We start from the raw sequence: 26,936 nt of genomic DNA, 5'->3' as shown, positions 1-26,936 counted from the left end.
AAGTGAAGATCTGGAAAACTGACTGTATGCCTGTACTTGTGTTTCTGACTAGGAAGATAAAGTTTATATATTCTTTTGACTTCCCAGGCTATTTCATAAACAGGTTGGTTGTTTTTTTAATATACAAGTATATTGCTTGTATTGTAAGTAGTGCTAATGTTAGCTCAGCTAAGACATGGGCCATAGCATCCTAAGCCCTAATGGATGGACACTTGTATTAGTTGCAATCATTACAGCTTTTAGAAAACCCCTTCTCAGTTTACAGAAATTAACTGTATAAGGGAAATTGTAGGGACCTCTATGTTTCAACAATATCTCCTATACAGTTTATAAATAAATAAAAATTAAAAAAACACCTTGACATTCCTTATACCAAGTACAAACATCAATAACAGCAATAGGAAAAAAAACACTGAATAAATGAATGTTTCTTTCCATCTCTACAGCAGTTGTGGATATTTCCTAAAATTGCATTGACAGCAGCACTGAAAAAACAGAGATTCACCTTGTTAATGACCTCTGTTTTTGGCAAGATAATAAGTACGAGAAAAAGAGGAGATCATTCCTACCATAAACAGGAAAAGAGGCTTTATAACAGCAGCATTTGCTAGCACCTCTAAAATTAACTCTGGGTCAAGCTTTCCATGAGAAATGCTTTTTTTAGAATTAATACAGAGCAGCTCAGTTACAGACACATCAGAGAATGTATTTTAAATCAGTCAGTCTGGAAACCAGGTTTTAAAATAGTACACATAGAAACAAAAACATAAATTTGTATGGAATATCCATTTTCTCTTATAAATTTTCTGGTCTAAGGTGTTTCCATCTTTCCCTGTGATTGAAACATAAGGTAATTTAGGCCACAGAGTTCTCTTTAAATCTTAGCAGAGGTTAGAAGGTATCTCTGGAGGTCATACAATCCAAACCATTGTCAAAGCTGGGCTAGTCAAATATTTATTTTCTCTGAACTTTAAAACATTTTAAAAAATTTATATTTCATGCTATTTTTAGAACAAGGCAAATCTTTACTATGATATTATTTTGTAGTGATGGGTAGTAAACTGCATATACCTTTTCTAGAAAATTGTTGTGAGGTTTCACAGTAAAAAACAGGAATGTGTGTGGTAAATGTAATCTGTCTTAAGATGTTGCTATTAACTGCAACTAATCACTTACACTGGTTTCTGCCCATTTTTTAAGATCAATAAGTTAGATTCCAGTTACATATTACTGTCAATTAAATTTTCAGGTTAAATACTAGGTCATCACTGTATCCTAGATTCTCCTGGATTCTGTTTGGATGAGTTGCTTCAGTTATAAAACTTAAATCTCATACATAGAACTTCAGATCCAAATAATTCTAGACAGAGCCATCTAATCTTTCACATCAATATTAATTTTGGAAGTCGAATCATAACAGTATAAAGATAATCTATGTACTTTGTAGAACTTGAATATTCACAGACAAAGGCCTTCCTATGCATTTTGCTGCCTGTTTGTAACCAAATAAGCCATTTGAGCCAAAAAGTGTAGGCCGTCTAAATAAGCGCATTTCCTCATGTCCAATTTTCTTTTGTGCTTAAGTACATAAAAGCATAAATATGGCAAAGTAAGTATGAAACATCTTACTACTCTCATTATGAAAATACAGTTTTTAACTATTAGCATATTTACAGAGACTTAAAATAGAAATAAACCCTGAAAAATGAATAGCCATTATTGTTCCCTAAGCAGAGCACTGAAGAGCAACTTATTCTTTTCTTCATGTATCTAACTCTGTAACTAAAAGCAAAATAAAAGAAAAAAAAATCACTATTAACTATTTAATTAATGGCTACCTTGTATAATTTAAAGAAAATAATCTGTATTGAATTGGTACATATGTTTGGAATCTGTTGTGCAAAAGGAACACTTATGACATTTTGCAGTAGCTGGCATTTACAGCAGTGGGTATGTTTATATCTGAATTGATCTTTTGTGGTGTCTTATAAAAGACCTCTTTACATTATTCATGTCTAAACCAAATTAGATTCTAGAAAAATACCTTTAGTGAAATCTACTTTAAGGGCAGTAGAATTGTGAAGTCTGCTGGCTTAGCTGTAGTGATTTCTAACAATCATTCAGTTGCTAGTAATATCTCAGTCACCATGTAAAAAACACCCTCAGTCACAGAATATAAAAGCAGTGGTGCAAAGTAGGTTTACATGACAGGCCTCAGAAGGCACCTTAATGGTCTGTCCCTTTATCTCAGAAGTACTAGCCTGTTACATTCTTTCAGGGCAGGAAACAAAACCATGTGGATAATAAATGACCAGTCCTAAAGCCTTGAGATTAACACCCTTCAACACATTGAAGGGCATCTTATCATGTCTATTCCCCTGAATAGGGGCTGCACTATAAAGCAACTTAATGAAATGATTCACATTTGCAGTTTTTAAAAGGAATGGAATCAGGCTTTCAGTGGACGCTCTGAAACAGTACTGGCCAAAGTCAACAGTCTTCTTGGGCTCCTCAGTTTAACAGTGCAGAAAAAAACCCCAAGTTTGTGGAGTGCTCACCTGAATGATGAAATGAATATGTAAAATAAATTGTTTATAGGAAACACATACATACAAGAAGTGGTAATATTATTTGAATACACTGATAATTGTTATCACTTACTCTATAATGGCGGATACTTGAGTACTGGGGAGGGAAAAGGCACTGACAGCTTGAGACTAGGAATAAGCAGCTGTTAGTCTCTCTTGACCAAGAGATTTCTATATAGATACTCATAAAGAACTGGTAGAGTTTTAAATTTGTTTTTTTTTTTTTTCATGAGTGCTTCCAAGACTATTGTGCAAGGCATTGAGCTGCCAGCAGGTATAACTATGCCGTCTCCTTAGGCTGAGGTCATCCTGAGTGGCACATAAAATAGCTGAAGCAGAGTAGCTGCTGTAGCACAAGAACTCTCTGCCAGCAAGTTGTCCAAATATTTACCTACCTTTACAGGCAGCTTCTACAGCTGTCATGAACTGCTTGCTGCCATGGCTACGCTGTTTCCAGTAGCTGAGCTAGTTCATTTGAATCTAGTTTGAGTATCTCTTTAAAACTCTGCAGATATCTCTCCATATCTCTACCAGGTTTGTGACCTTAGTTACCAACGTGCAAATTTTTCTGTTCACTTTCTACAGCAAGTAAAACATTGGATTAGGATTAAATTAAATATATCACAAAATCTTACATATAAAACACTATTACTCTGTGACAATGGTAAAGCGGAAAACCAGCTGAATTTAAAGGTGTTTCTCAAGATGCCTCGACACCATTAACTTCTCAGGATTTCAATTTGTGCTACGGAGAGAGTCTTTCAGTGTTTAGAATCTGCAAGCATAGTCTGTACTGTTCCATTTTGTTGCTGTTTGGTGTGTTTTTTTTTTTTTTTTTTTTTTTACTTTCCTGTTATGTATTGCTCCAGATCTAACATAACCCTCTGTACTGCTTTCACATAATACAATTCATGTTACTATAATTAAAGCTGCACTGTTGAACTGGTTTTTACTCACCCTCCATTTCAGTGAAGCATGTTTGGAAAGACCTGCAGGAGGGAAGAGATGAATAAAATTTATGTTAATTACTACAATACAAAGCCCCTTATTTTTCAGTTACTTCATAAACTCCTATGTAACTTGCCTTTAGATAGATCACATTTATAAAGATAAAAATAGATCAACCTTATTCAAATTGCTATGGTTTACTACTTGACTTAAATGCCCTATTGCAAACTTCTCTTGGATTGCCTGGTTCTACATATTCTTCATTATAAAGTCAATATTTATATATTAAATACTTTTATTTATTGTTAAATATTTATATATATATATACAGACATTCATGCAGCTAACTCTTGAAGGATTAAAGCTGTGTTCCAAAATTGTTACTCTTCATATGAAAGAGATTCAGCCAAGTTGCAGACTATGAAATTCATCATGTCTGGTCTGGCTTTCGAAAATTTAGTTGGTATTTACTGTAGGGCTTTCTCTGCGTAATGTAAAAAGACTGAAATTAACACATGCCATTCAAAAGAAGCTTAGATAAATATTTTCTCTTCTCTTTCTTATAACTACAGCAGAAGAGCAGGCAACTAGTTTAGTTCTGATATATTCTCAACCAAAGTTAAATGAGATGAAACTTACCCTATCAGACAGATCTGGGTTTTCTGAAGAACATGTCAAAAGCAGTTTATTTTCTTTGTCCTGAAAGAGGCAATGAGGTACAGCTTCAAATTAAAATAATCTGGCACTGAAATTAGTAAACAGTAGCAAACAGTCTCTCACTTTGAATTGAGTCAATTTGAATTTTTTCCTCACAGTCTGTAGCACCCACTTAATTTTTGGTATTCAAAGGGAAATCTTACAATCTGGATTGCTGTCAGTGGTGTTCTTCAACACAGAACATTTCTCTTGACTGTTTTTAAAGTTGTTCAGTGTGCACATAAATAATGTTTTGGCTGCACCAGTTACCAAGTTGAGAAGTTTTTAGGTGGGATCAGTATTTGGAGGAGTATTGCTTTCCAAAAAATACCTTCTTCAGCCATCTAATAAGGAACATTGAAAGACATAAGGAAAGTATTATTCCTGAAGTTTTTCTCTGAGCTCTGTGGAGGGTCATCTTTGTTTCATCTTCATAGCTACATTTATTAAAGTTCAAATATTCTCAATAATTTTAGATGGTGATCTGATATGCACTATTAGTAGCATGCCACAATTCCATTAATTCAACGTTGAGTTTAATATATACATGGTATAGGGAGAGCCATACTATTGGAAATTTCTACTCTCTTCCCTGGCAACTGAGAACTCCTGATGGGTATGATAAATCCTAAGGCACATTCACAAGCACCCCCACTTATGCTCCTGAATAATCTCAGTAAATTATTTGAGTAATTGCACTTGGTTTAGTGGTTTAAACTGGTTCAGTATTACTCCCTTCTTTTCTAAAATTGCAGAAGAGACAATTTGTGTGCTCTTTGCTAGCTGCAACTTTCCATTGCAGAAACACTAAACTTCAGGTTAGCTTGCCTATAAATGCCTCCTTTTTAAAAAATACCATGATACACGGGGATGTCTGCACGACATGTCTATCAATGCTGCCACATACCTATGCACATTACACTACAATTTTAGTAATTTTTAGATTCATAGTACAAATTTTACCTGCAGAGACAAGAGAGTAATTGTCAGAACTACTTGAAATGCAGCAACATAGTTTCTACTAAGATTAGGAAGAATTCATAACATACAGTAGAATTATTTGCACTAAGAATTCCTTTAAACCCATAGTAACCTTCTGACGGAAACATTTGAAATTTACTGTTACTGCATTTCTGTAGATGCAAGGCTTCAAACAGGCATCACAAACTCATTGTGTTTTTTTCTGTAATTAAAAATATTTTCATTTAATAGCTAAATATTTTTGTTCTTGTTCCAAGAACACACCACTGCAATCCAGTGTTTAAGCCAAACGTTTTCTTTTAGCTTTCCTCAAATCCTTAGCAGCCAAGCTTCATATGACTTCCAAGCTTTTTAATGAAAAGCTACTCAAGCTTTTCATGATAAACCAAAAAGCTTTCTTATAAACGTAGCAAAGAAGAAAAGTTGTGTCACATAGTAAATATCAAGTCCTCTCCTGCTGGAAAACTTTACCATAAGCATCCTTCAGCCAGCACCTTGCTGAAATAATTCAGATTGGTTAAGGTGTTTCCATAAACTTCAGTAGACCAATGTATACTAGAAGAGCTCTGAGATTTACCTCATATTGAGGTAAATATGCGGATAATATTCTAAAGTGAAAACACAAAGTAGCATGTTTATCTTAACCAAGAGTGCAAATTTGCTTAGGTTGGGAACATCACAGAGAACTGCAAATGAGATAAACTGTGGAAAAAAAAAACAGATTAAAACAGAAAGTAGGCAACCTGAAGATTTTCTAACACAGGAACAACAGAAATCTGGTCTGCAAATATATTTCTATCAGCTGCAATATTAGAATCTGGTTTTGGAAGACATGACATGCTACAGTCTGGATCATAGTGAATTTAAACAGGGAAAGGAAAGGAAACCTTAATCCTCAGTTTTGCTTTATTATATCATTTGGTTAAATTAGATCACCTGTATCAACTGCTGCCTTCAATGTGCTCCCAAATGAGCAGAAGTACTACTAGTCTGTCTTTTTTGTGTTTTGATTTTTTTAATAATGGGAACTGAGGTAAAAATTACTTTTAAAATTTAAATTTTTTTGGTGGAGTCATAGGAATAACATCCAGTGTGAGGGGAAAAAAGAGAAAATAGGTGTATCAGATCAAAGGTTTCTCTCTCCCCACCAAAAAAAAAAATAGATTAAAAATGTATTTTGATTTTATCATCCAAGTACAAGTCAAAAAGTACAAGTACAAGTCAAAAATAATTAGTGTGATTTTGTTTTTGGTTACTGTTTTTGTAATTCAAGTACAAAATACAATTCCCCTTGACACTGTTTAGCTATATAGCAAACAAATGGATTTGAAAACTTGGTGAGGGAGTGGCAGGTGGCTAGATAAATACATAGAAATCCCAGTGTTTTGTCATATAACAAACTATAATAGTACTTCAAAGTTTTGGACAGATTTCCTTATATTATGGGTTTAGGGTGTAGCTGTGTGGAAAATTGTAAATGTTGTCTTTTGGTATTTACTTTACAACCCTTTGTAATCTTCAGCTGTATTTATAGCTTCAAGTGGGAAGGAATCAAAATTAAAGAGGCCAGCTTGAGCATCCTTTGTAATCAAATGCTTTTCCCATTCTCCTTAAAATAAATGTGCAGCCTGCACATTTGGCTGCCTGAGGAGACCACACGGAGAGTTTACAAGCCGTGACCTTGCAGTGAAATAGTTCCGTGGAAAAGCACAAGTTGCAGGAACACACAGGAGGAGTCGTGGATAAACCAGCCGATGTTTTGAGGGGAGAACGAGTAACTCGGCTTTGCGCTGGAGGGTTTAACTAGCGATAAGAAGGAAGGGGTGAGGTTCTCATTCTTGAGGCACCGCAATCGCCACTCACTCTCTTTCAGCGGCGCAGGCCGCCCCCGGCCGGGCTGGGCACAGGCTGCGGCCCCGGCCGTGCCCCGGGCTGGGCTGGGCACAGGCTGCGGCCCCGGCCGTGCCCCGGGCTGGGCTGGGCACAGGCTGCGGCCCCGGCCGTGCCCCGGGCTGGGCACAGGCTGCGGCCCCGGCCGTGCCCCGGGCTGGGCTGGGCACAGGCTGCGGCCCCGGCCGTGTCCCTGCGCCTCTGCCCGGCCCTGCCCCAGCAGCCGCCGCGGGGCCGCCCAAGGCGGGCCGGGAGCAGTGGGGTCGGGCCGGCAGCGGGGTCGGGCCGGCAGCGAAGCCAGGCGAGGTCGGTGAGCCCGGAGCTCGGCTGGAGGTGCCCCCTCTGAGCCGCTGCCTATGCCAGGCACCGACCCAAAGGAGTTCTGCGTATCTTGGACTGGAGAGACGGGAGGAAAGGCCGTCCGAGGGGAAGTCACTCCTGTGAGGGCATGGCTGTTGCAAGGGGATGAATCCAGTGCAACTGGCAGCACAACTGTGCCAGCTGGCGACAGCCAGCGACAAGCACTCAGGGAAATAAGGGCACCAAAATGCAGAGCCCAAGGCCGAGGGTGAAAATTCGGCCAGGAGTTAGCTGAGAATTGCTTCTGTTGTTAAAAAAAGGGTATTTGAGAACTGCTTTTCGGTCTCGACTTTGCCCTGTTGTTTACTCAATGCTCAAGGCAACGTTTATAAAGAGAATTGCTTTTTATTGGACTAACTGCACTTCTTTGCAAAAACAGCTAAGCTTTGGGGCAAACAAAAACGTCAGACTTGTGCAGCTGTGGAAAGGTGTCATGGGTACATAAATTACAGAACCTCCTCTCCGTGCTGCCAAACACGCTTGGTCTAGGACTTGAAAACTGTTGCTACATAGGGAATATCACTGGGGAGCAAACTGGGGGAGTTCAAGGTATACAGGAGACTTACCGAGAGAGGTTTTGGCTTTCGACTATCCGTGTAGTGAAAACACTGTAACGGAAACAAAAGTAGAACTGCTAAGAGAAGACAAAAATTTATCTCCTTTAGCAGCTTTGGAAACATCCCAGAGCTGTAGTTGGAAGAGCAGCAGGGTATGCTGTGAAGGAAACACAATAGGAACATTTTCCAAATCTCCAAGTAAGAGAGTTTGCCATTTTGCCAGCTGACATAGGTTCAGGTGATCAGATCACGGCAACTTTTCATTTAAATTTTGTTCCTTTATGTTTGGAATGAAATGTCCATTTTGCCTTGTGCTTCTTCCATTGCTGAAGCTTTCTCATCTGCTTTATTTCTAAACAGAACACAGGATGAGAAAATATTTCATGGACGATGGAGTCTAGTTCCTTCCCTGCAGCAGTTAAACAGGTTGTACAACCCCATTTATAAATTTACCAAGCTTTCATCTTAAAACGGGTTTGGGGTTTTTGCCCCCACACTCCTATTGGAAAGTTGTTGCACCACTTTATGTCCCCAACAATTGGAAATCTTTTGAATCTCTGTGATAAATTTTCATGGCAATTTTGTCAGATGGTTTCACATTATGATGAAGTTCTACTTCAAATATCTTTCCTTTTAGTGTTTCTCTTGCCTTGCTTTATCCCCAGTATAACTGAAGAGAAATAATAAACAAATATTTTCACAGATTTTCATTAAATAATGATATTGTAATGTATAATAATGTAATGTTTTGATAATGTAATGATATTGTAATGTATAATAATGTCAATAATGAAATGAAGGGAAAAGCTAAATGAAGTAAGGTAATAAACTAAATAAGATAAATCCTTTTTAGGGGAGGGTTTCATAGCTCCCTAGTAGTATGTAATTTTGCTGCAACAGATATATTTACTAGGTTTTTTTACCTAATTATCTTTTCTAAACTATGAACTCTCATCTGGTAATAGAAAATTCCTGTTATTAATTCCAAGCTGCAACCATGCACTTTGTACACTCCAACCTCATCCCCTTTCAGTAACTGAAGTTCAATGACCTGTATGATATTCCAAGCCTTTTCTAGTTTGACACTGCCTCCAGACTTTGTCATCAGAAAATGTCATAAGCACACACGCTGTACCAAAATTAGCCATGATACTATCTGCTATTTTTAGTCTCCAAGCTAATCCTAGAAAATTCTGCTGGTAACTTTACTCCAAACATACACTTTCCCTTTCAATGCAATAGATTGAATCTTTGTATTTGTGAAGACAGTAGAGTCAGTCCAACATCAAGGAATTTGTGGTTTTCTTTGTAATTTTGATCTGATTTCAGTTAATTTTCTTCCTCTAAATTATTATTTTCTCTCACAGTGAAGCCTTTCTCCCATTGTGGGCTAATATCTGATGGACTAATGTATAAATGGTTTAATAAGGTAAGCTGGAAAAAAAAGGCATTGTTTTTATCTGGTAGAATGCCACTAGGTAGATCTCTCATAGTCTGTTTGACATAAAATGATTTTTTATCCTTCACTGTTTCAAATTTCCATTTATGTGGATGTGTTAATTGTTCTTTCCCATGCTGTGTGTTTTTAAACCTTTCATAATATCAAAGTCATCTTAATAGAGTTGTAGTTCCTTTCCTCTTCCATACTCCATTTGCTCATCTTTAGTAATATGATGCAATACTTGCCTCATTCACTTAGCTACCCCTCTGTTGTTCAGTTCACCATTTCAGGCAAAGGAACAGAGTAAAAAAAAAATTTGTCATTACAAAAATAAGCTTTGTAAGGAGTAATGTGCTATTAGGAGCAAAACTGGGGTTCCTGAAGCAACAGCTATGCTGAACTCGGCTGTGTGCCAATGGTCAGCAGATTCACAGGGATTGTATCTAAACTGGGGAGTAGAAGGAAGAGCCTTGCTGTAACTGTATCTCACTTAAGTTAATTGCTGAAATGCCTGGTTTTCCTAGTCTGTGTTACTTGAAGTCACTGTGGTTTACCATAACAATGACTAATTAGTTTGGTCTGAATCATTCTTCACTATCATATGCTATGTTCTTAAAAAGTAATACTTTTTTCAGTTGTGTATATTATCTTAACCTTCTCAAATATATTCTGTAATTAACATGATATTTTTTCCTGGATCTACACCAAAACAGGAAAGATATGCAGTGTTCTGACTGACCAGCATTCTGGAGAATCTTGTTGGAATTTCTAAGAAGCACAAGTGAAAATGAAGCTTAGGGTATTCTCATCAGCTGTACTACATACGGTACAAATTTTACTCCATAGCAGATATTTAAAATTAATTCTTTCTGTGTTGTCAGACCACTGCAGAGCTCAGACATCTGACACTGCCATCCTCATATCTTTTAATGTGAACAGCAAAACTTTTCATTTAGATTATTACAACATATATCTCAAACTTATATAAACATGCTATTCTAGGATAAAACAATAATTTCAAACAAAAATAATTGCCTTATGCTGTAAAAAAAGGAATGAAAAAGGAGAACTGCAAAATTTTCAAGAATGAATCTGAACTTCTGCTCCTTGCCTTGAGAACTGGATTTTTCTTTGTGATACCCACTGTAAATTATGCCACTTAGCATTACCAGTGGTGACTCCAGAGAAATCTGATTTTTGGTTAGCAAAGAAAGCATGTCAAGTTAGAATTTCTAAAAATCATGTGTTTAATTTTTGACCATTATCTGGTAATATGGGAGGCTTTAGTATTTTTTACTAGGTTCTGACTCTCTCATATATTTGTCTGTCTTACTCTATTAACACAGATCTGGAGCTGTCTTTCCTGAAGCCAGAGAATATGAAAAGGAAGCTCTCCTGGTCTGATGCCTGCCTTTCTCAGCTGTGGTATTCAAGGAGATGCAGTAGCTTATTCTACATCTTTGAACACCATTTCTCCTGATGTTTGGTTTCTTTGGTTAATGTCCTGAAATGTAAATAGGAGGTCAGTGTGTACCGTGTCTGCTATTTCAGGGACATAGCTATTAAGATGAAGAAGGCGTCTGCTTTGCTAGGCACCAGACAAATGGATCAAAAGGGCCCAAAGCCTGTGGGTTTCCTCATTGCCAAAGAATGCAGTTTGCTTCAAAGTCTCATTTTAAATCACAGTGAATCAAGGGCTTCAAATATGAGCTCTGAAGTGAGAGATTACAGATTCTGAAGAGAGGATTGGCTTGTATAGATATATCACACGAGTTGCTATAAATGTTAGGTCTACAGAAGAGCCCTTCAAGCCAGTGGCCTGAAAATTATAGTCTTAGATAGAAAGGGTGAGGCTGAAGTGGGGAGTAAAGGACATTATCCCAGTCTGCCAAACTGTATAGACTCTGAGGAGCATGGATTGTGGAGGAGGGTGTGAGTTACATTGTGTGGAGACTGTTGATCTCATGTTTTACTTCAGTCAGAAGATACATCACTGTGTGACCTTGGTACAAAATGCTTGCTCTTTTTTTTCTTTGCAGTATGATTCTTACGTGGTGTGAGGCCATAAAAAAACCACCTGCTGGAGCTCAAGTACATTTTTTCAGAGTAAATAACTTGAAAAGCTTGCATTGTTTAAAGTGCAGAGGAAAGTCTGTGAGAAGTTGTGTTCTACATATAGAACAAATTATTCTTCTTTACGAAAGATATGTCAACCAACCTTGTGGTTTGAGCCCTCTCATGACACAGTGTCTGTAAAAAGAAATGACTGGCTTTATAGTTTGGTTTAATGCAAAGTTCAGGTTCTACACTTCCCTGAAATACACAGACACAGGACTTTCTTGGGATTGTTTAAAGACAGGTGTGTAAGTTGCTTATCTTTGCTTTTTCCTTTCTTCTCTTCTGTTTTTGACAGGTTAACCCATACCTCCTTAGTTATAACTTTGGAAAATTTCCCAAGAAACCTAAGAAATTCTCTGAGAAAACTGTGTTTTCTGAGCTAAAAAAGATGCATTAAACTGTACTTCTATGCTTTCAAATTATACAGGAAGATTATGAAGGTCATACTCATATTTCAGATCTGAATAAAATTTTATATGCTGCTGTGTAAACATACACAGAGTAGTTCTTATGTGGTTTCTTGTAATAGTTGCTCTAGGCTTTCATCTGGTGCAATTTTCACTGAGTGCCATAATGACAGGTTCCACAAAGGCCCCCTCATTCATTTTTAGCTCTACCAATTCAAAACAGAAAAAAAAATCAGGACAGAACAGCTACTATGTAAACCAGACTCAGAAACAAGAACTTCTGCTGGTAAATCCTGTCTCCCCACAATGGGGACTGGTCACTCTAACTCTACTGAAAAGCTGTATATGTAGACAAATATTTAGAATGAGATGGAATAGAGATGGTTACCAGCACATTAGGCAAGGTGAATGTTGAGTAGCAGCAAGAAATCAATTAATTTTATGGGACAGGTCAGTTTAACCAGATCAAAGGGACTAAGCACAAAGGCTAAGGATCAAATGGAGCCTGCCCCATAGCAGGTAGCCAGCTTTGAAATCATGTTCTGGATGAAGTCAAGTAAGACCTTTACCAAGCTAAGCAACTAAAATCAATGTGGGTTAAAACTAAGTATAATGAGTGTGCTGGGAAAATACTATTCTTAAATAAAAGAATTTTAATAAAGCACTAAAGATGCTCTAGAGGATAAAGAAAAGCTTATTAAGCAAAATTAGAATGATTCAGTTAGAAGGCACTTCATCTCTCTCCAAGTATATTTTTTATTTTGGTTAATTGAAGGAGATTACAATCGTTAACAGTAACATAAACAATAAATGTATTTCCTGTCATGATCCTTCCCCTGTTCATTGCAGGTTACCTTTCTATGACAAAATTCTTCAAATCTTCACCCCCCACCAACTCAAAAAAAAAAAAACAAAAAAAAAAAGTAAAAAAGTTTGTTGAAATATGCATTAAACAATCCTGTGGCAATACTCTATCTTGTTCTAGTAAGATCATGCTCTCCACTCTGCTCTGCTAGCCAGTTCCTACAAAGATTTTAAAGTTGCCTTATCTCAAGATGTAATTATTCAGGTAAGTTATCGAAATTAAAATTCTATATAGAAACCTTTTGGCTTAGAACCTAACCAACTAATCCTCATGCTTCTGCCACTCTGTATGGTAGATTGAATTTAGGTAGCCAATTAAATGCCAATTGAGATATATAGATGATATTTACATGTGGCAAGCTAAACCTCGGTGTAACCATTTTTCCTAGTCAAAACAACTATGGTATTTAATCATCAGTGAATATGTAAACACTGGAAGTGTTGAGATGATGTTTATGGAGCACTGATGTTTGTCTCTAAAATTAGCTCAGGAAGAACAGTTTTCTTGAAAGGATGATTCTGTATAGGAATATTTGTATTCCAAGTAATTTAATACTGATCATCTGCTTTTATTTACAGACTAACAAGATGGAAGGGTTTCTATAAAGGAAAATTTGCATATGAATACAGATATGATTCTGCAAAAGGTACACCTTGCTTTACAAATTCAAAACTTTCTTTGTTTTCTACTTATTTAACTTCTTCCATTTTGCTTCCTATTCAAATATTCCTTCTATTCAAATGTTCTCTTTTTTTTTTTTCAAATTACTGTGACCTTTATTTTTCCTTCTCCTGTAACATCTTGAAAAATTGTTCTGCAGCACACTTTTCTAGAGAACAAAAACACACTGCTTAAAAATTCTTTTTCTTGCGTGACTGTATTTTATATCATTAAAGTCAACTCTGGGCAATAATGTTAATGTGATAAATTATTCACCACAATAAATAGATCTCATGAGATTTCTCTAATTACTATTAGGCATTCTGTTGAACATTACCAGAGTCCTTTGTGGGAATTAGCTTGCCAATGAATACATTTTAAACTGTGGATTTCAAAGGCCATATATAGACATAACCTTTATAAAGATTCAGAAATGTTGAACAAACTGCAGGCTCACCTGTCATGACCAAATGAAACACAATGTAACACAGAAATTCATGCTGCCACAAATCAGGTCAGTCTGTCCCTTGGACATTTACCAGATTATCTGTTTGCTCCCTGTCCACTGCCACTGGGCCTGGTATGTATTAAGCTTCTGGAGTCTAAATAGAGTCCAGGTGCTTCATTTGTGTTGGTATTGTGAGGTACAAACTTTAGTGCTCCCCTCAGAAACTGAACATAGAGTTCAACAATCTGACTTCCATCCCTGTTGTTGGCTCTTCAGGCTTTTTTTTTCTTGTTTAAGTGCACTTTCAAGAAGAATTTGACATTTGGGGTTATGTTTCAGTTCTTTGGGCATACATAGGTGTGAAGGTAAAGACTTAGTGAACTGCAAAAGAACTAAAATATGAACTCTCTTTATTTACAAGGTAGCAGATTTATTGGTAAAAAAAACATTATCTAAATGCAATTCACTTTTAAATTTCAAATTATTAGAAGTCTATCTGTTCAATGTGACAGGACTTCTTCCTGCAATTTCTCTACCTGCTTTGGGTGAAAATGCCCATGTAGGTTAGTTCTTAATATTCTTTACATTCTCAGCCCCTCTTCCAAAATACTTTATCTTAGTCATCATCTTAGGCAACCAGGTAATTTGTAGCTTAAATACCCCATCCTTTTCTTCTGCTGCAGACCAGAAAGGGTGTCCTGTAAAACAAGTATCTCCTTTTATAAAAGATAATACTCAAAATGTTACAATCTTAGGCCAACTTCCCTTTGAGTTCTGCTTCAAAATGCAGGTATAAAAATGGCATATGGGCTTTCAATCAATGTTTTAAGTTTGAGATAACACAATTCATAATCGGGTTACTCTAACCCTTATAACAGGTACATGAGTACAAATGTTTTCCATATAGACACAGTATATTCAGTATATTCATAACAATTTTTAACAGTCATACAACTTATCTGATTGGATTCTATATTAAATGAACCATTTTATATTGGGAGGAAGCTTGATATGATTAGAACTGTTTAGGGCAGAAAGATATTATAAGAAAGAAAGATTCATGATAAGGACACATGATTACAGTGCTCATGAAGTAATGATTCATTTTTGCTGAGACATTTTACACATAGAAATTTCAGGAAAACTTTCCTGCCAGGTACTTATCTTCTCTCCTAGTTTTTTGCCTCCTTTTCTTTCCATTCTTCACATGGTAATGAAAGGACCTCTTTTTATTCTTCTCCTGCCCCAGTATATCCTGAATGCCTCCAAGGCATCATTCTCGGAATTACATTTTTTTTCAGGATTTCTTCCCCCAATTCAAAATTTAAGCTTTTCTGAACAGCCAGGCACTAGCCTGGAACCATTAGCTGGTGTTGATGAATGAAATGATAGATTCTGGATGCAAGCCCATCTGCTCTACTTGTTGAAGAGTTTGTCCAAGATATTTCAGTCTTTTTCAGAATAATTTGTGATCTTTTTCCACAGGTGTCCCTTGACATGCCATTTAGCTCTACAGTTAGGGAATACTAGTGACTCAAAAGATTACTCCAATGAGTTTTAGAAGTTGAAAAAGTTTGAAAGGTCTCTGTTTTTAAGACCTTTATAAAACTATTTCTCCAATTTTTACATTGTCTGTATGTAGTCACAAGAGAGAATTTTTAAGGAGTTAGAGAGGAGTCAAGGTCACCAGACAAATGGGTCTAACCAAAACTGACTGTGCCTGCAGAAAACAGTCAAACTGTCAGGTCTTTTTTTGTTGTTTTTCTTCTGTTTCAATTTTGCAGGTCAGCATAGCAAATAGTATTGTTCTTGGACATCAAAAGGAATAAAAGGAAATAAATGATTACTGTAGCATTTAGAGACTCATCTCCTGTTAGCTGCTGGGCTGAAAGCCTCTTTAAAAGGGCTAAAACCTTCAGCTCCTTTTGATTTGATTAAGTGCACTAATCATCTGTTCAGCTTGAGTCAGTGTGAGATCCAAGTACAAGCACTTCACAAGCTGTTCCCTGTGTCACTCTGACCAGAAAGCCACAGTAAAATCAGGCTGAGACCAGCACCTGCCCAAGGCACCAAGGGGAGAAACTGCTCCTTGGGAACCAAGTCAGCTCTTGGTTAACAAACCAGCCAACTGAATGCTGCTGCTGCCACCTTTAACCTGAAGAGGGGACACAGGAATTGACCAGCTCTAGGGTCAAGGTATCACCAAGACAACGTGCAGCAGCACTGCTGTAAACTCTGGTTGGTTTTGTATCCCACTGGGGATTGAAGCAGTTATTCTGGGAAAACATGAATTCTAAGTTAATTAGAGATACCTCAAAGAAAGTATTTCAGTTAAAGTTGCTTCAGAGTTGCACATCTGGCAAATAATTCAATATTTTTAGCTTTCAGGAAAATGTCTGGAGTTTAATTAAATATTTTAGATTAGAGAAAGGTTTTCCCTGGTCTTGAGTTGCTGTATTTAAGCACCTTTTAAACTGAATTAGAAATGTGTTTTGAGTCTCTGGTAACTTTGGCCTTTGGGTGTTCTCCACCAAAATACATTTTATAATTCTGTACTAGTAAATGCCACCATTGTAGAATAACTTTATTGCATATATATGATATCGTGATACTTTAGGTATATAAGGAGTCTTTGGTTTCAAAGCATTTTACCTTAAATTAAGCAGCTACGGTAAAAAGAATGATTTTTCATATGTTACAGAAGGATAAATTGAAACACAGGATGACAAGCCAAAAAACTTATAAAAAATTAGTCAAATAGTAATTTTGCAGACCTATTTAAAGCATTCATTTTTCAAGGATGTTTGGCATCTACATGGCTTCAGTAGTTCTGTGTAGTCCACCAAAACTTATGTCAACAAGTCTGATACAGAACAACAAATAGTGGAAGTATAATGTATAAATTACTTTTTTCCCCTCCCAGTACACATTTCATCATCCTAGTCCTCTTTTCTAACAAGGAGACTATTCTTTTCTGGAAACCTTCAATGTTTCACTTTTTCAGTGGTGATTCATACAAAGCTACATTTCAAAGTTAACGGTTCTGCAGCAACTCACCAATCTATCTTACAGTATCCACCAGTATAACACTTCTAACACTTTTCTACAGAACATTTTTCCCATCTTTTCAAGTTGTTGTGGGCAACATTTTACTTAAAAGTTATCTTGGAACTTGCTAACTCCATTTAGAAAAAAAGTAGAACTTTAAATTACGTTTTTTTCCCCAAAACTGCTAAAGGCAACTAAAGTAACCTTTCTGAAAATTTCTTTAGAATAAATAATTCCTGGGGTAAATATCAGTTGTATTCTCAACATATGCCATGGTTGCATTGACAATCAAATAGTGTGGCTCCTACAGCTCTTTCCAACAGGTGGGTGTTCATATGATACAGTCCTCTAGTCAGCAGTCCAAAGGTCTTTTCAAGACAAGATACATATTTTTTGTCCTAAACATGTTCATAGAAGGTGGATTTGCATGTTGACAACAATAAATTATTGAAAAGCACTCTAATAGTTCACTTCTAATTTGTAACAAATCAAATGACTGAAGAAGAAATTGTACTACAAATACTTCTGAGAAAGGGGTCTTCCTCATTAAAGAAAATTTGTTTCAATTCTAATGACAAAAACTATCATTAAGTTAAATGATGTATGAAGTGAGTAGCAAACAAAGTGGTAGAATACTTCTAGTTGGTGAGAAAGCAATTCAATAATAGAGAGACATTATAAATTACTTTGCAAATATTTATATACACTACATTTACTTAAATTGAAAACCATCTACTCTTGGAAGGAACTTCCTTTTCAACAGTTGTGATTTGGCAAAAACAGCCCTGGGGACATTATGTCCTGACATTGTTGACAGCATGAAAATCTGTATATTTTCATTCCTAAGAAAACAAACTGATAGCTTACATTCACTTTCATTCTCAGCTTGAGTATCCTAGTAGGATAATAGCTAAAAAGTGCTGGTCCTTCTTTGGCTTTAGGATAAGAACTGCCACATATAATTTCTTCATCTTTTGCTTATCTGACAGGAGCTTTAACTGCTCGTTATTCTCCTTGTTATCTTCCCTAAGCAACTTCTGAATCTTCCTGCCTGATAACTTTCTTCTGTTCCACTCCTACTTTAGAGATCCCACCAGGTTTAGCTTATTTACAGATTTGCCACAAGGCTTTTTCTGCCCACCTAATGTCATGGGCAGAGATGTGGAAAAAGAAAGGAAAAAAAGTAGATTTCTTCAAATATTGAACAAAGGCTTTAATAGGAATAGGGAGAGAAAATGCCTTCAAAGTTATACTGTCTTTAGTTCTGCTTCACTAGAGGTCCCTCTGTCTAGAGTTTATCAGTTTTACTCCTGTTTAAATAAAAAATACACATTTCCTTTCTTGTATCTAACAAAGACAGGGTAACTATATAGTACTTAAATTCAAAATAGACCAAGTCATATGGAAAAGAGACATCTGTCATACTGACAAATATTTTTAAAGTTTTGAACACTGGAATTAGGATTTTTTGGGTGTTAATTACCTAAATACACAGAGGAGCACACAGCAAAATATTCATGTTTCTAAGTGTATGTCTAGTTCCCAATCAAATTCAATAGCACTTGTGAGTGTCAGCAGTGACATAGAGCTGCCTAATATCCTTGTGTACCTACACAGCACACGGATAGTCATTTATCTTCAGAATTGTACTACTTAGCTCTCTTGTAAAGTTAATTCCTTATGTTGTTAGTGAGAAAGAACAAAATAAAATAAACCCCATGTATGAACATCACCCAACAGAAAGCCTGGATTATTTCCTATTCACTGAATGACCTCTAGTGGTCATTCATCACAGCTTTTACAGCAGTTGAAATGCCAGCTCAGAACATGAGCATTTTTTGGTGAAATATAGAGCATGAGAATCAATTATTTTCAAAACTGTGCAAATTTTTCTCTACCTCTGGCACTGTCAAAATCATATTTTATTTCACTTTATACAGTGAGGCCTGGGAACCCTGCAGGAGTTTTAAGCCAGAGTTCTAGCACCTGCATTGCCCCTTGCTGTTTTCTCTTTACTAGCCAGTGCCTCTCTCAATCTTTGAAATCTCCCTCAGCTGCTTTGAAATTTGTTAGAGACACCCTTCTGTCGTCCAACACAGCCTTGAGCGTATTCTGTTACCTTGATAAGCTCAGCTTCTCATAACATCATTGTATTACCTGAAAAGGGCCACCAAGCATCACCTCTCACTGCTGGCCAGAGTAGATCTCTTCATTCTGAACACAGATGGCACAGGGAGTGACCTTATCTGTCTAAAGAGCAAACTCAGCAGATTTAATACTTGCAATATAATTGGGAAGAGAGCTCTAATCCTCAGTATTGTGGGACATGAAAAGAAGTCTGAGTTAAACATTCAACAATATGTCAGAAAACAAATGGTATTCTCATCACTCAGGGGTTTTATCAGCATTTCTGCTGATCTTTCTGTGGCTTCTTTAAACAGTTGGGCCAGATTGTTCTGCTGGACATGCATATCAGTCCAGATATTAAAGAATTTATTAAAAGTTTTGCAAAAGACAGAAAATAGGTTCTGAGAAATATCTCCTCTGTTCCTGTCTTTCTCAACCATGGATGTTACACAGAACTTCTTATATTTTTTTAATGTAAATGAGCATATCATATCTGCAATGCAAACTGCATTACAGATGAAGTATCCACATGATAATTTTGTTCATCTCAGGCAGCTTTTGATAGTCATATTTTCCACTACACAAACCTGGTAACAGTAAGAGTAGCACCTCCCACAGAAGATCAGTGAATAAGGAATTTATTGTTAAAAGCCTTTAAAGATTGTTTCATAGCCCTACTTCCAGTATTGAGAGATACTTGAGAGGAACTTGAACAAAATGTTTAATCTGTTTAAAAGGCACTCTGAAATTCTTGCTTACTAGAATAGTGTTAAAAGAAGAATAGTTTATGTGAGAAATGGAGTTTGGAAACTATGCTGACAGAACAGTGATGAGTCTTTTCTATGTAGGTAGCATAATCTACATTGAAGATGGGTTTTTCTCTCAAAAAAAGAAAAAAAGCAAAACTGTGAACAGCCTGTATGACTGCCTGAGTTTTAGTGCTCTGGATATTTTGCAAGGAAAAAAACCAAAAGAACAGATCTGTAGATGAGCATGAGATGTCATCACAATTTGATCAGAATGCTTACCAGAGGAGCAAGTCCAGTATTAAAGGAATTTCTTCCCTAATTTCTCATTCATTTTATTGTAAGTGACAACAGTAGGTGGATTCTAGAGAATGCTTCATTAATATTTTTTTTTCTTCCTAGAAATAAGAGGACATGCATCGTAAAGGTAATATTTATAGCTAAGGCATCTCTGGGCTTGCATACCAAGTCATGTCCAAGTAGATGGTCAGTCTTTAATCATTAAATCAAAGTATTAGGGAATACTTTGTCTCTTGTCTGTAGTCAAGTCTAGTTCAGACATTCTTCTTATGTTAGAATTCATGTCTAGAAGCTACTCAAAATATTTGTTTCTAATACCCAGTATTTTTGAACATCTAAAACTTGATTTATCTCTGTTGAAACAGCTTGATTTATCTCTGTTGTTTGGTGAAAGGGTAGTAAAAAGTATCAGACAAAATAATTTTTTAGTATTGTAATTAAATATTTTTTTCTTTGAAATGCTGATTTTTCCACTGAAAATTTCCACATTTCTTTGGAATATAACCTAAGAAGAAATCTTGTCCTCTTCCTAATATGATCAGTTGCTCAGATTTAATGGAGATCGAAACTGTATGGTACCATGTGTCTCGTCAGTAATCTTAAATTATACACATTGGGACTCTTACTATATGTTTGGGATTAATTAGTATTAGATAGTATAATTGGCTATGCAAAAGCTAACTCAGCAGAAAATTATTTTCTATGTAAGTGGCTCTATGTAGAATTGAAAGGATTTCCCTGAGTTGGTCTGGTCAGCGTGTCCGTGTGTACAAATTGCTCTGGGCTGAGAGTCCTTCTTCCTTAAGAAGGTATTATGTGCATGTAGAGTGCTTTGCCTAAAACTTCATCTGTGCTCAAAGACTATTTTTTCCCAACCATACAATCAAAATCCAACATAGTTTCTTTAACTAGTCCCTGTGCTGACTATGAAGATTCTAGTATTTTGTTTTTAACAAATAACTCCATTTTAATGTAATGTCCCTTTTTGAAACTGAGCTCAAAATCAGTGGATATTTTGGGTTTGTTGCTCCTGCAAGACATTAAATCCAAATTTATTATCGTCATTTTACAGAGTAGCTCTTTGATGGAAGTATTCAGCATCAAAATCAGCTCAAGGATACTAAATCCTGGTGGTTCTTTCATAGGTTGAGTAGGTCTACTTTTTGGGGGTTCAGACTAGCCAGAAATATAGCTTATGAACTTTTAGCTCAATTCTGCCTTCATTCTCTGAGCAGAATCTAAAACTTAGCAATAGCACAGCCTTAGCTCCATATCCAGCTCTATTAGCTCCATAGAGAGGGGTTGCAAGAGCACTGTCATGAGAAGAGTTTTTGAATTCAGCTTGGATGAAGAATAAGAAATAGCAGCAATTCACATTGACCTGCATTTCCCTAAGGGCTCCCACAGAAATGTGCTTTTGAAGTTCAGAAAACACCCGACTTGCATATCAAAATCAATCCAATCACGAAAGATTTCAAGAAAGTGCAATTGGAACCTACCCCTTAATACCCTTGCAGGACTTGCACATTACCTTACAGAGAATTCATAGGTAAAGAATTAATTCCCCAAATCTTTGTATAAATGAATATATATTTGCTTCCTATGTTTAAAGAAAGCTCTTTTAATCTCCCTTTTTAATAGTTTGAGGAGGTTAAGAAGTTAAAGGTGCAAAATGTGTGGGCAGCTCTGGATGGACTTACATGTCAAACTTCTGTACAATAAAATTACATTTACATTTCCACTGAAAATGCTTTGACAAGAGCTGATGAAATGTGACCTATGCTTGTAACATTAGCCTCTGTAAAATATGTAAAAGTTGGTTATTGTCCGATATATTGTATTAGGAAGAGCATTGCCAGCAGCTTGAGGGATGTGATGATGGGATCCTCTTCCTTTATTCAGCCCTGGTGAGGTACATCTGGAGTACTGTGTCCAATTCTGGGCTCCTTAAAACAAGAGAGACATGGAGATCCTGGAGCAGGTCCAGTGGAGAGCTATTAGGTTGGTCAAAGGTCTGGAGTATCACTCCTATGAGGAGGAAGGGCTGAGACAGCTGGGCCTGTTCAGTCTCAAGAAGGCTCAGAGAGGTTCTCATCAGTGTCTGTAAGAATCTGGAGGGAGGGTGCCAACATGATGGATCCAGGCTCTTCTCAGTGGTGTCAAGCAATAGGACACAAGGCAACAGGCAGAAACTGATGCACAAGTTCCACTTGAATATGAGCAACTTGGTCCCTGAAAGGTGTCCCTGCCCATGGCAGGGGACTTGGAAGTAGATGATCTTTAAGGTCCTTTCCAACCCAAGCCATTCTATGATTCTGGTTCTATAAGGAAGAACTTCATTATTGTGCAGGTGAACAGATTGCACAGGGAGGCTGGGGGGGTCTCCTTCACTGGAGATACTCAAGAATCATCTAGATGCAATCCTGTGCCATGTGCTCCCTGCTTGAGCAGGGAGGTTGGACCAGATGAGCCCACCAGTATTCCCTTCCAGACGTACCAATTTTGTGATATACCTCATCCAAGTGTGTGCCTTTACTATAATATTTTACTATATTATATATGCATAGGTATGCACATTATTTTAGAATGTTAGTGTAATCATAAAAGGTGATTTGTTTTAGGAATTGCTGTTCAGAAATGGCTTTTTATTACCTCTAAGATTATGTCATCTGTCTGACCACTAGTGTCTACATTTGCAGTCATACTTCACATTTCACTTGTATATATATAGTTCATTCATCACGGTTTCTTCAACAGTTTCTGGAAGGAATCATGCAGCTCCCCACCTTCAGTCTGTTTGGGCAGTACTGTGTATACATGCTGATCAATACAATTGCATTTCCTTCTCTTGTGTTTTTTCAAACTGTAAATACCATTGCCTAAAACTTCACCAGTGCTCAATGCCTTGTTGAGAAAACAAGAATGCAACATTTCTTTACAAAGTAGGTAGCAGAAAAGATCCTGTGATGGGATGGGACTTCTTGCTGTTGAAGACCTGATGAAGGCTAAACTCCTATGCAGACTATTTTAAAAAATCCAGTGTTTTGCTCCCCGCCCATGTGTGAGGAGCCAAATGGACCTGTAAGAAATCACTGCTGCATAGTTAAATGGGCTGCCTTTGTTTTTTGGATTTAACTTACAACTCTTGCAAACTACTGTTTTCCCACTATTGTATGTCAGAGTGCAGAATGAACAGTACCAACCTATATCAATACAATCAGAATAAAATAACAGTAGAATTTAAAAAAGATTGTGACCACAAATAACACTGAGAATTACTCTTAAGCCATGTAAAACAATGTTGTGAAAGCACACTAACCCAGCACACCCTAGACACAACTGAATAGTGAGCAGGTGGAAGCTCTCAAGTCACTGTTCCACAGCAGTGTGCTGGTTCTCTTTCCATAACTGGGAGAGCATTGCATGGGAGATTTTGCCCTAGCTCTGTCACTGTTTGTCATGATCAGAATACAGCCAAGGACCATCTGTTGAACAGTTACTTGCAAGGCAACATGTGGTATAACATTCAAGTCAAGCCTAAATAATTAACTGCAATTTTTGAATTTCTTAGTTACTTTGTATTAATTCCATCAGACTTTCAAATTGGCTGAGAGCATTTCTGACTATTTTTCTTGATTTCAGAGACATTATCTACTTTGCATAAGGATTTTAATCAGAGTATTAATACCTTCTATTAAGCCAACACCTTCTTTTCTTTGGAAGGATGTCTTTCTGATATAGCAGGAGTAAACACTGATCCACAAAGAGAGCTTTCTTATTTCCTGTTTAAACTGTCAGTGAACAAACACGCTCCAGATGTTGATTAGCCTAATGGTTTTACAGTAAATGCAACTTCTGTGATTACAGCACCATTTCCACCCATAACACTCAAGTGCTAAAATACTTCCTTTCTTGAACTATTGTAAATGGACTTATATTTATACAGTAAATGCCACTCCTGTTAGCATGGCATCCTCTCCACCTTAAGATTAGCACCTAACTGCTAAACCAGTTCCATTCTGGAAATAAGAATCTAAGAACTTCTAGTTCTAAATCCACTGTAAGAGACATTCCCTAGAGCGCTGCACGGGATGGGCTTTGTTTGTTGGAGAAATTTTTGTCACGGAATAATGCGACAGCCACTTCGCACATTCCCCGTCCCGAGCTTTTCCCAAGGGGCGTAGCAGCCTCTCCTCTGTGCGTTGAGAAGGTGGGGATGACACACTCAAGAGAAAACATCTCCGCTATGCCGGCCGAGCGGAACGCGGTAGCGCAGAGCGGGTGGGAAGTGCACCATCAATGAGGCTGGAAAACACCTGTGGGATCATCGAGTCCAACCTGTGACCGAACACCTCCTTGTCAATCAGACCATGGCACCAAGTGCCACATCCAGTGTTTCCTTAAATACCTCCAGGGACGGTGACTCCATCCGTTCCCGGGGCAGCCCATTCCAGTGTCTCATCACCCTTTCTGTGAAGGAATTCCTCCTAACGTCCAACCTACACCTTCCCTGGCGCAGCTTCAGGCTATCTCCTTTCGTCATAGCTTAGGACTTGAATAAAGCGAGCTGCGTTCGTGGGCGCAGGGCCGGGCCGCGGGGGTGCCAGGGTCATGGGCAGGGACAGGGACACGGACACCGACGAGGCCAGCAGCAGAGGCGGCGACGGCGGAAGTAGCGGCGGCCGCCCCCCCGCGCACGTCACGGCGCGGCGCAGGCGCGTGGCGGGGCTGCCGTGTCTCCCTCTCCCCTCAGCCGCCTCCTTCCTTCCCTCCCTCCCTTCGTCCCTCCCTCCCCCCGGCCGCCGGGCTGGGCTCCTCCCTGCACCACCTTTGGCCGAGTCGCGGCAGTGCGCAGACGGCGCAGCTCCGCGGCGGCAGCGGCTTCATCCGCGCCGAGCATCAGTCGGGAAGACGCGTCCTCCTCCCGTTCCTCCTCTTCTCTCTGCCCCCGCGGCCATGGAGCTGCCCGAGAGCCAGTGCAAGAAAGTCAAGCTGAGCAACAGGGTGCCGAGCTGGGTGGGTGAGCGAGCGGGCGGGCGGTGCGCCGGTGGGCAGGTGGGCGTGCGGAGACGGAGGAGCGGGGAGGAAGAAGCGGCCGAGCGCCCTGGTGATGTGGCAGTGGGCGGCAGCGGGAGCCGGGGCGGGGGGCTCCGTGCGCCCCGGCCCGCCCGGGCCGAGAGGGATGCGGGGCGGGGGCGCGGCGGTGCGAGCCCGGTCTCGGAGCGGCGGCGCCGGGGCCCCGAGGGCAGCGCGGCCGGGGAGCCCCGCGGGGCGGCTGTGGGGAAGGGCAGGAAGCCCCTCCGCAGAGGACCCGGCATCTGTAGAATTCATCCCTGCCTCTTCCGCCGTAAGCCCTCGGCTTCCAGCTTTTTGCAAGAAGGAAGAGTTAAGAATGCGATGTACAATGTGGCCATTCATAAACCTGGGTTGGCCGGAGACTGGGGTTCTTTGTATGGCGGGTGTTAGTGGAAAACTGTCGAGACTGGGCTTAAAAAAATCTAACCAAAGCCTTCATTCTTGTTCATAAAGATGGGGGAAGATCGGTTTACAGCAAAGACCAAAATGCAGCTATTTAGAAGAGACATTGCAGGCCTTTGAGAACATTTGATACCTCTGATGATGCAAGACAAGCGAAAAGAAATGAAAAAGAAAGTATAATTTCTTTCAATCACTGCTGAGTTGAAACAGGCAAAACATAAGATTCAGAAAACATTTGATATGAATGTAAGAGTGTAAATCAGTCTTTGAAGTCTTTCTGTGAGTAGTGCAGGACACAGCTTTCTTGATAAAAACAGCCTGAAAAACGGGGAAGTTCCTGTCATACTGTTCGGTAGATGTTTTGCGTGTCCAAGCCTCTTCCACCGTGTACAATCTCAAACTTTTTCACATAAGAGAGTAATCACCAATTTGCATTCTTTAAATTTCCACTAGGAAAAAGCAAAATCAGATGTTTAGAAGATAGTGAAATAGACTATGTCTGTGTGGGGTTAACAAAGTGTATGCAAAAGTTACTCTGTATCATTTCCTTAGTCAGAAGCAAAGCCAAGATAGATTTGTCCAAACTGGGGCAATTCCTTGACGCACATTAAGTGTTTGGTGAGTTCAGTTGATGTTGGCAACCTCCTCTATGCTACGTGGCAAGCAGAGGAAGTCTTCCACTTCTCCCTTTTTCTTCAGAAGACCTCAGCTGAAATGCTCTCTATAAACCAATAAGCTTCACCAGGAATAAAAATGCTGCTGATTCACATGCTCCACAGGCAAACGTTCTGGCACTTCTGGCTCTGCATCTGTTCAGCTGAGAGCGAAGTCAAAGCAACTTACTCTGATGGAATTGGCAGCCCCTAGGAGAGTAGGCAGAGCCCTGTCTTTCAGAATTTCTCTGTGCTTCCAGTGCCATTCAAAATACACCTCTGCCTGTGGAAATGCTCTTGCCAAGCCCACCTCTGAGCACAGCAAACAGTTACTCCCCATTTCCAGAGCACAGCACAGCCACAGACACTGCCATTAAGTGTGGAGAACATGGCTTGATAGGGAGGCGTGTGGAACACTTTCTTTAGAGTGGCTTGGATTCCTAACACGGCTGAGCTGTTGTGTCAGTTTGCAGGTGACTCTGAATGAGAACTTGCTCCAATTCTTGTTTCTGAGAGCATATTCAGTAGGGTAATTTTGGCTTCGTTTTTTATCCATCTCCTCTGATGCCAGGCAGTGAGTCCCCTCCAGCACTGGTCAATGAGCTGTCTCTGCCTTTGGTCATAC

The 26,936-nt window shown here is 38.6% G+C and overlaps 2 protein-coding genes and 1 long non-coding RNA gene across 8 annotated transcripts in view; 2 read left to right on the top strand and 1 right to left on the bottom strand.

The window, feature by feature from the left end:
- The window catches only part of SGMS2 (sphingomyelin synthase 2), a 49,951-nt gene extending 42,407 nt beyond the window's left edge, over positions 1-7,544 (bottom strand). For 3 of the 4 annotated variants that reach the window (XM_053974993.1, XM_053974990.1, XM_053974994.1), the window contains exons 1-3: positions 7,077-7,160; positions 4,176-4,235; positions 3,546-3,577 (exon numbers count right to left, since the gene is read on the bottom strand). The gene's annotated coding sequence lies outside the window, so the exon portion shown is untranslated. Of the gene's footprint in view, positions 1-3,545; positions 3,578-4,175; positions 4,236-7,076; positions 7,161-7,474 lie in introns of those variants that run through there. The other variant, XM_053974992.1, reaches the window with a different exon arrangement.
- On the top strand, positions 7,283-17,435 carry LOC128805956 (uncharacterized). 3 transcript variants are annotated; one of them, XR_008436668.1, is made up of 9 exons: positions 7,283-7,543; positions 8,381-8,446; positions 9,388-9,449; positions 10,175-10,287; positions 10,808-10,983; positions 11,501-11,820; positions 12,836-13,055; positions 13,430-13,497; positions 15,744-17,435. It is a non-coding gene; the product is annotated as an uncharacterized LOC128805956 (long non-coding RNA). The 3 variants fall into 3 exon arrangements; XR_008436666.1 differs by lacking the exon at positions 15,744-17,435 and having other exon boundaries at positions 13,430-13,737; XR_008436667.1 differs by lacking the exons at positions 7,283-7,543; positions 15,744-17,435 and adding an exon at positions 7,930-8,218 and having other exon boundaries at positions 13,430-13,737.
- Positions 17,436-24,944: 7,509 nt separating this feature from the next.
- PAPSS1 (3'-phosphoadenosine 5'-phosphosulfate synthase 1) overlaps positions 24,945-26,936 on the top strand; it is a 39,312-nt gene continuing 37,320 nt past the window's right edge. The window contains exon 1 of the mRNA XM_053976193.1: positions 24,945-25,196. Coding sequence (XP_053832168.1) covers positions 25,137-25,196 — 60 coding nt within the window. The 5' untranslated portion in view covers positions 24,945-25,136. The remainder of the gene's footprint in view (positions 25,197-26,936) is intronic.

Source organism: Vidua macroura, chromosome 4, assembly GCF_024509145.1.
Source record: "Vidua macroura isolate BioBank_ID:100142 chromosome 4, ASM2450914v1, whole genome shotgun sequence".
NCBI lineage: Eukaryota > Metazoa > Chordata > Aves > Passeriformes > Viduidae > Vidua > Vidua macroura.
The sequence above is the reverse complement of the archived record's forward strand: the minus strand, read 5'-3'. Positions and strand labels throughout refer to the sequence as shown.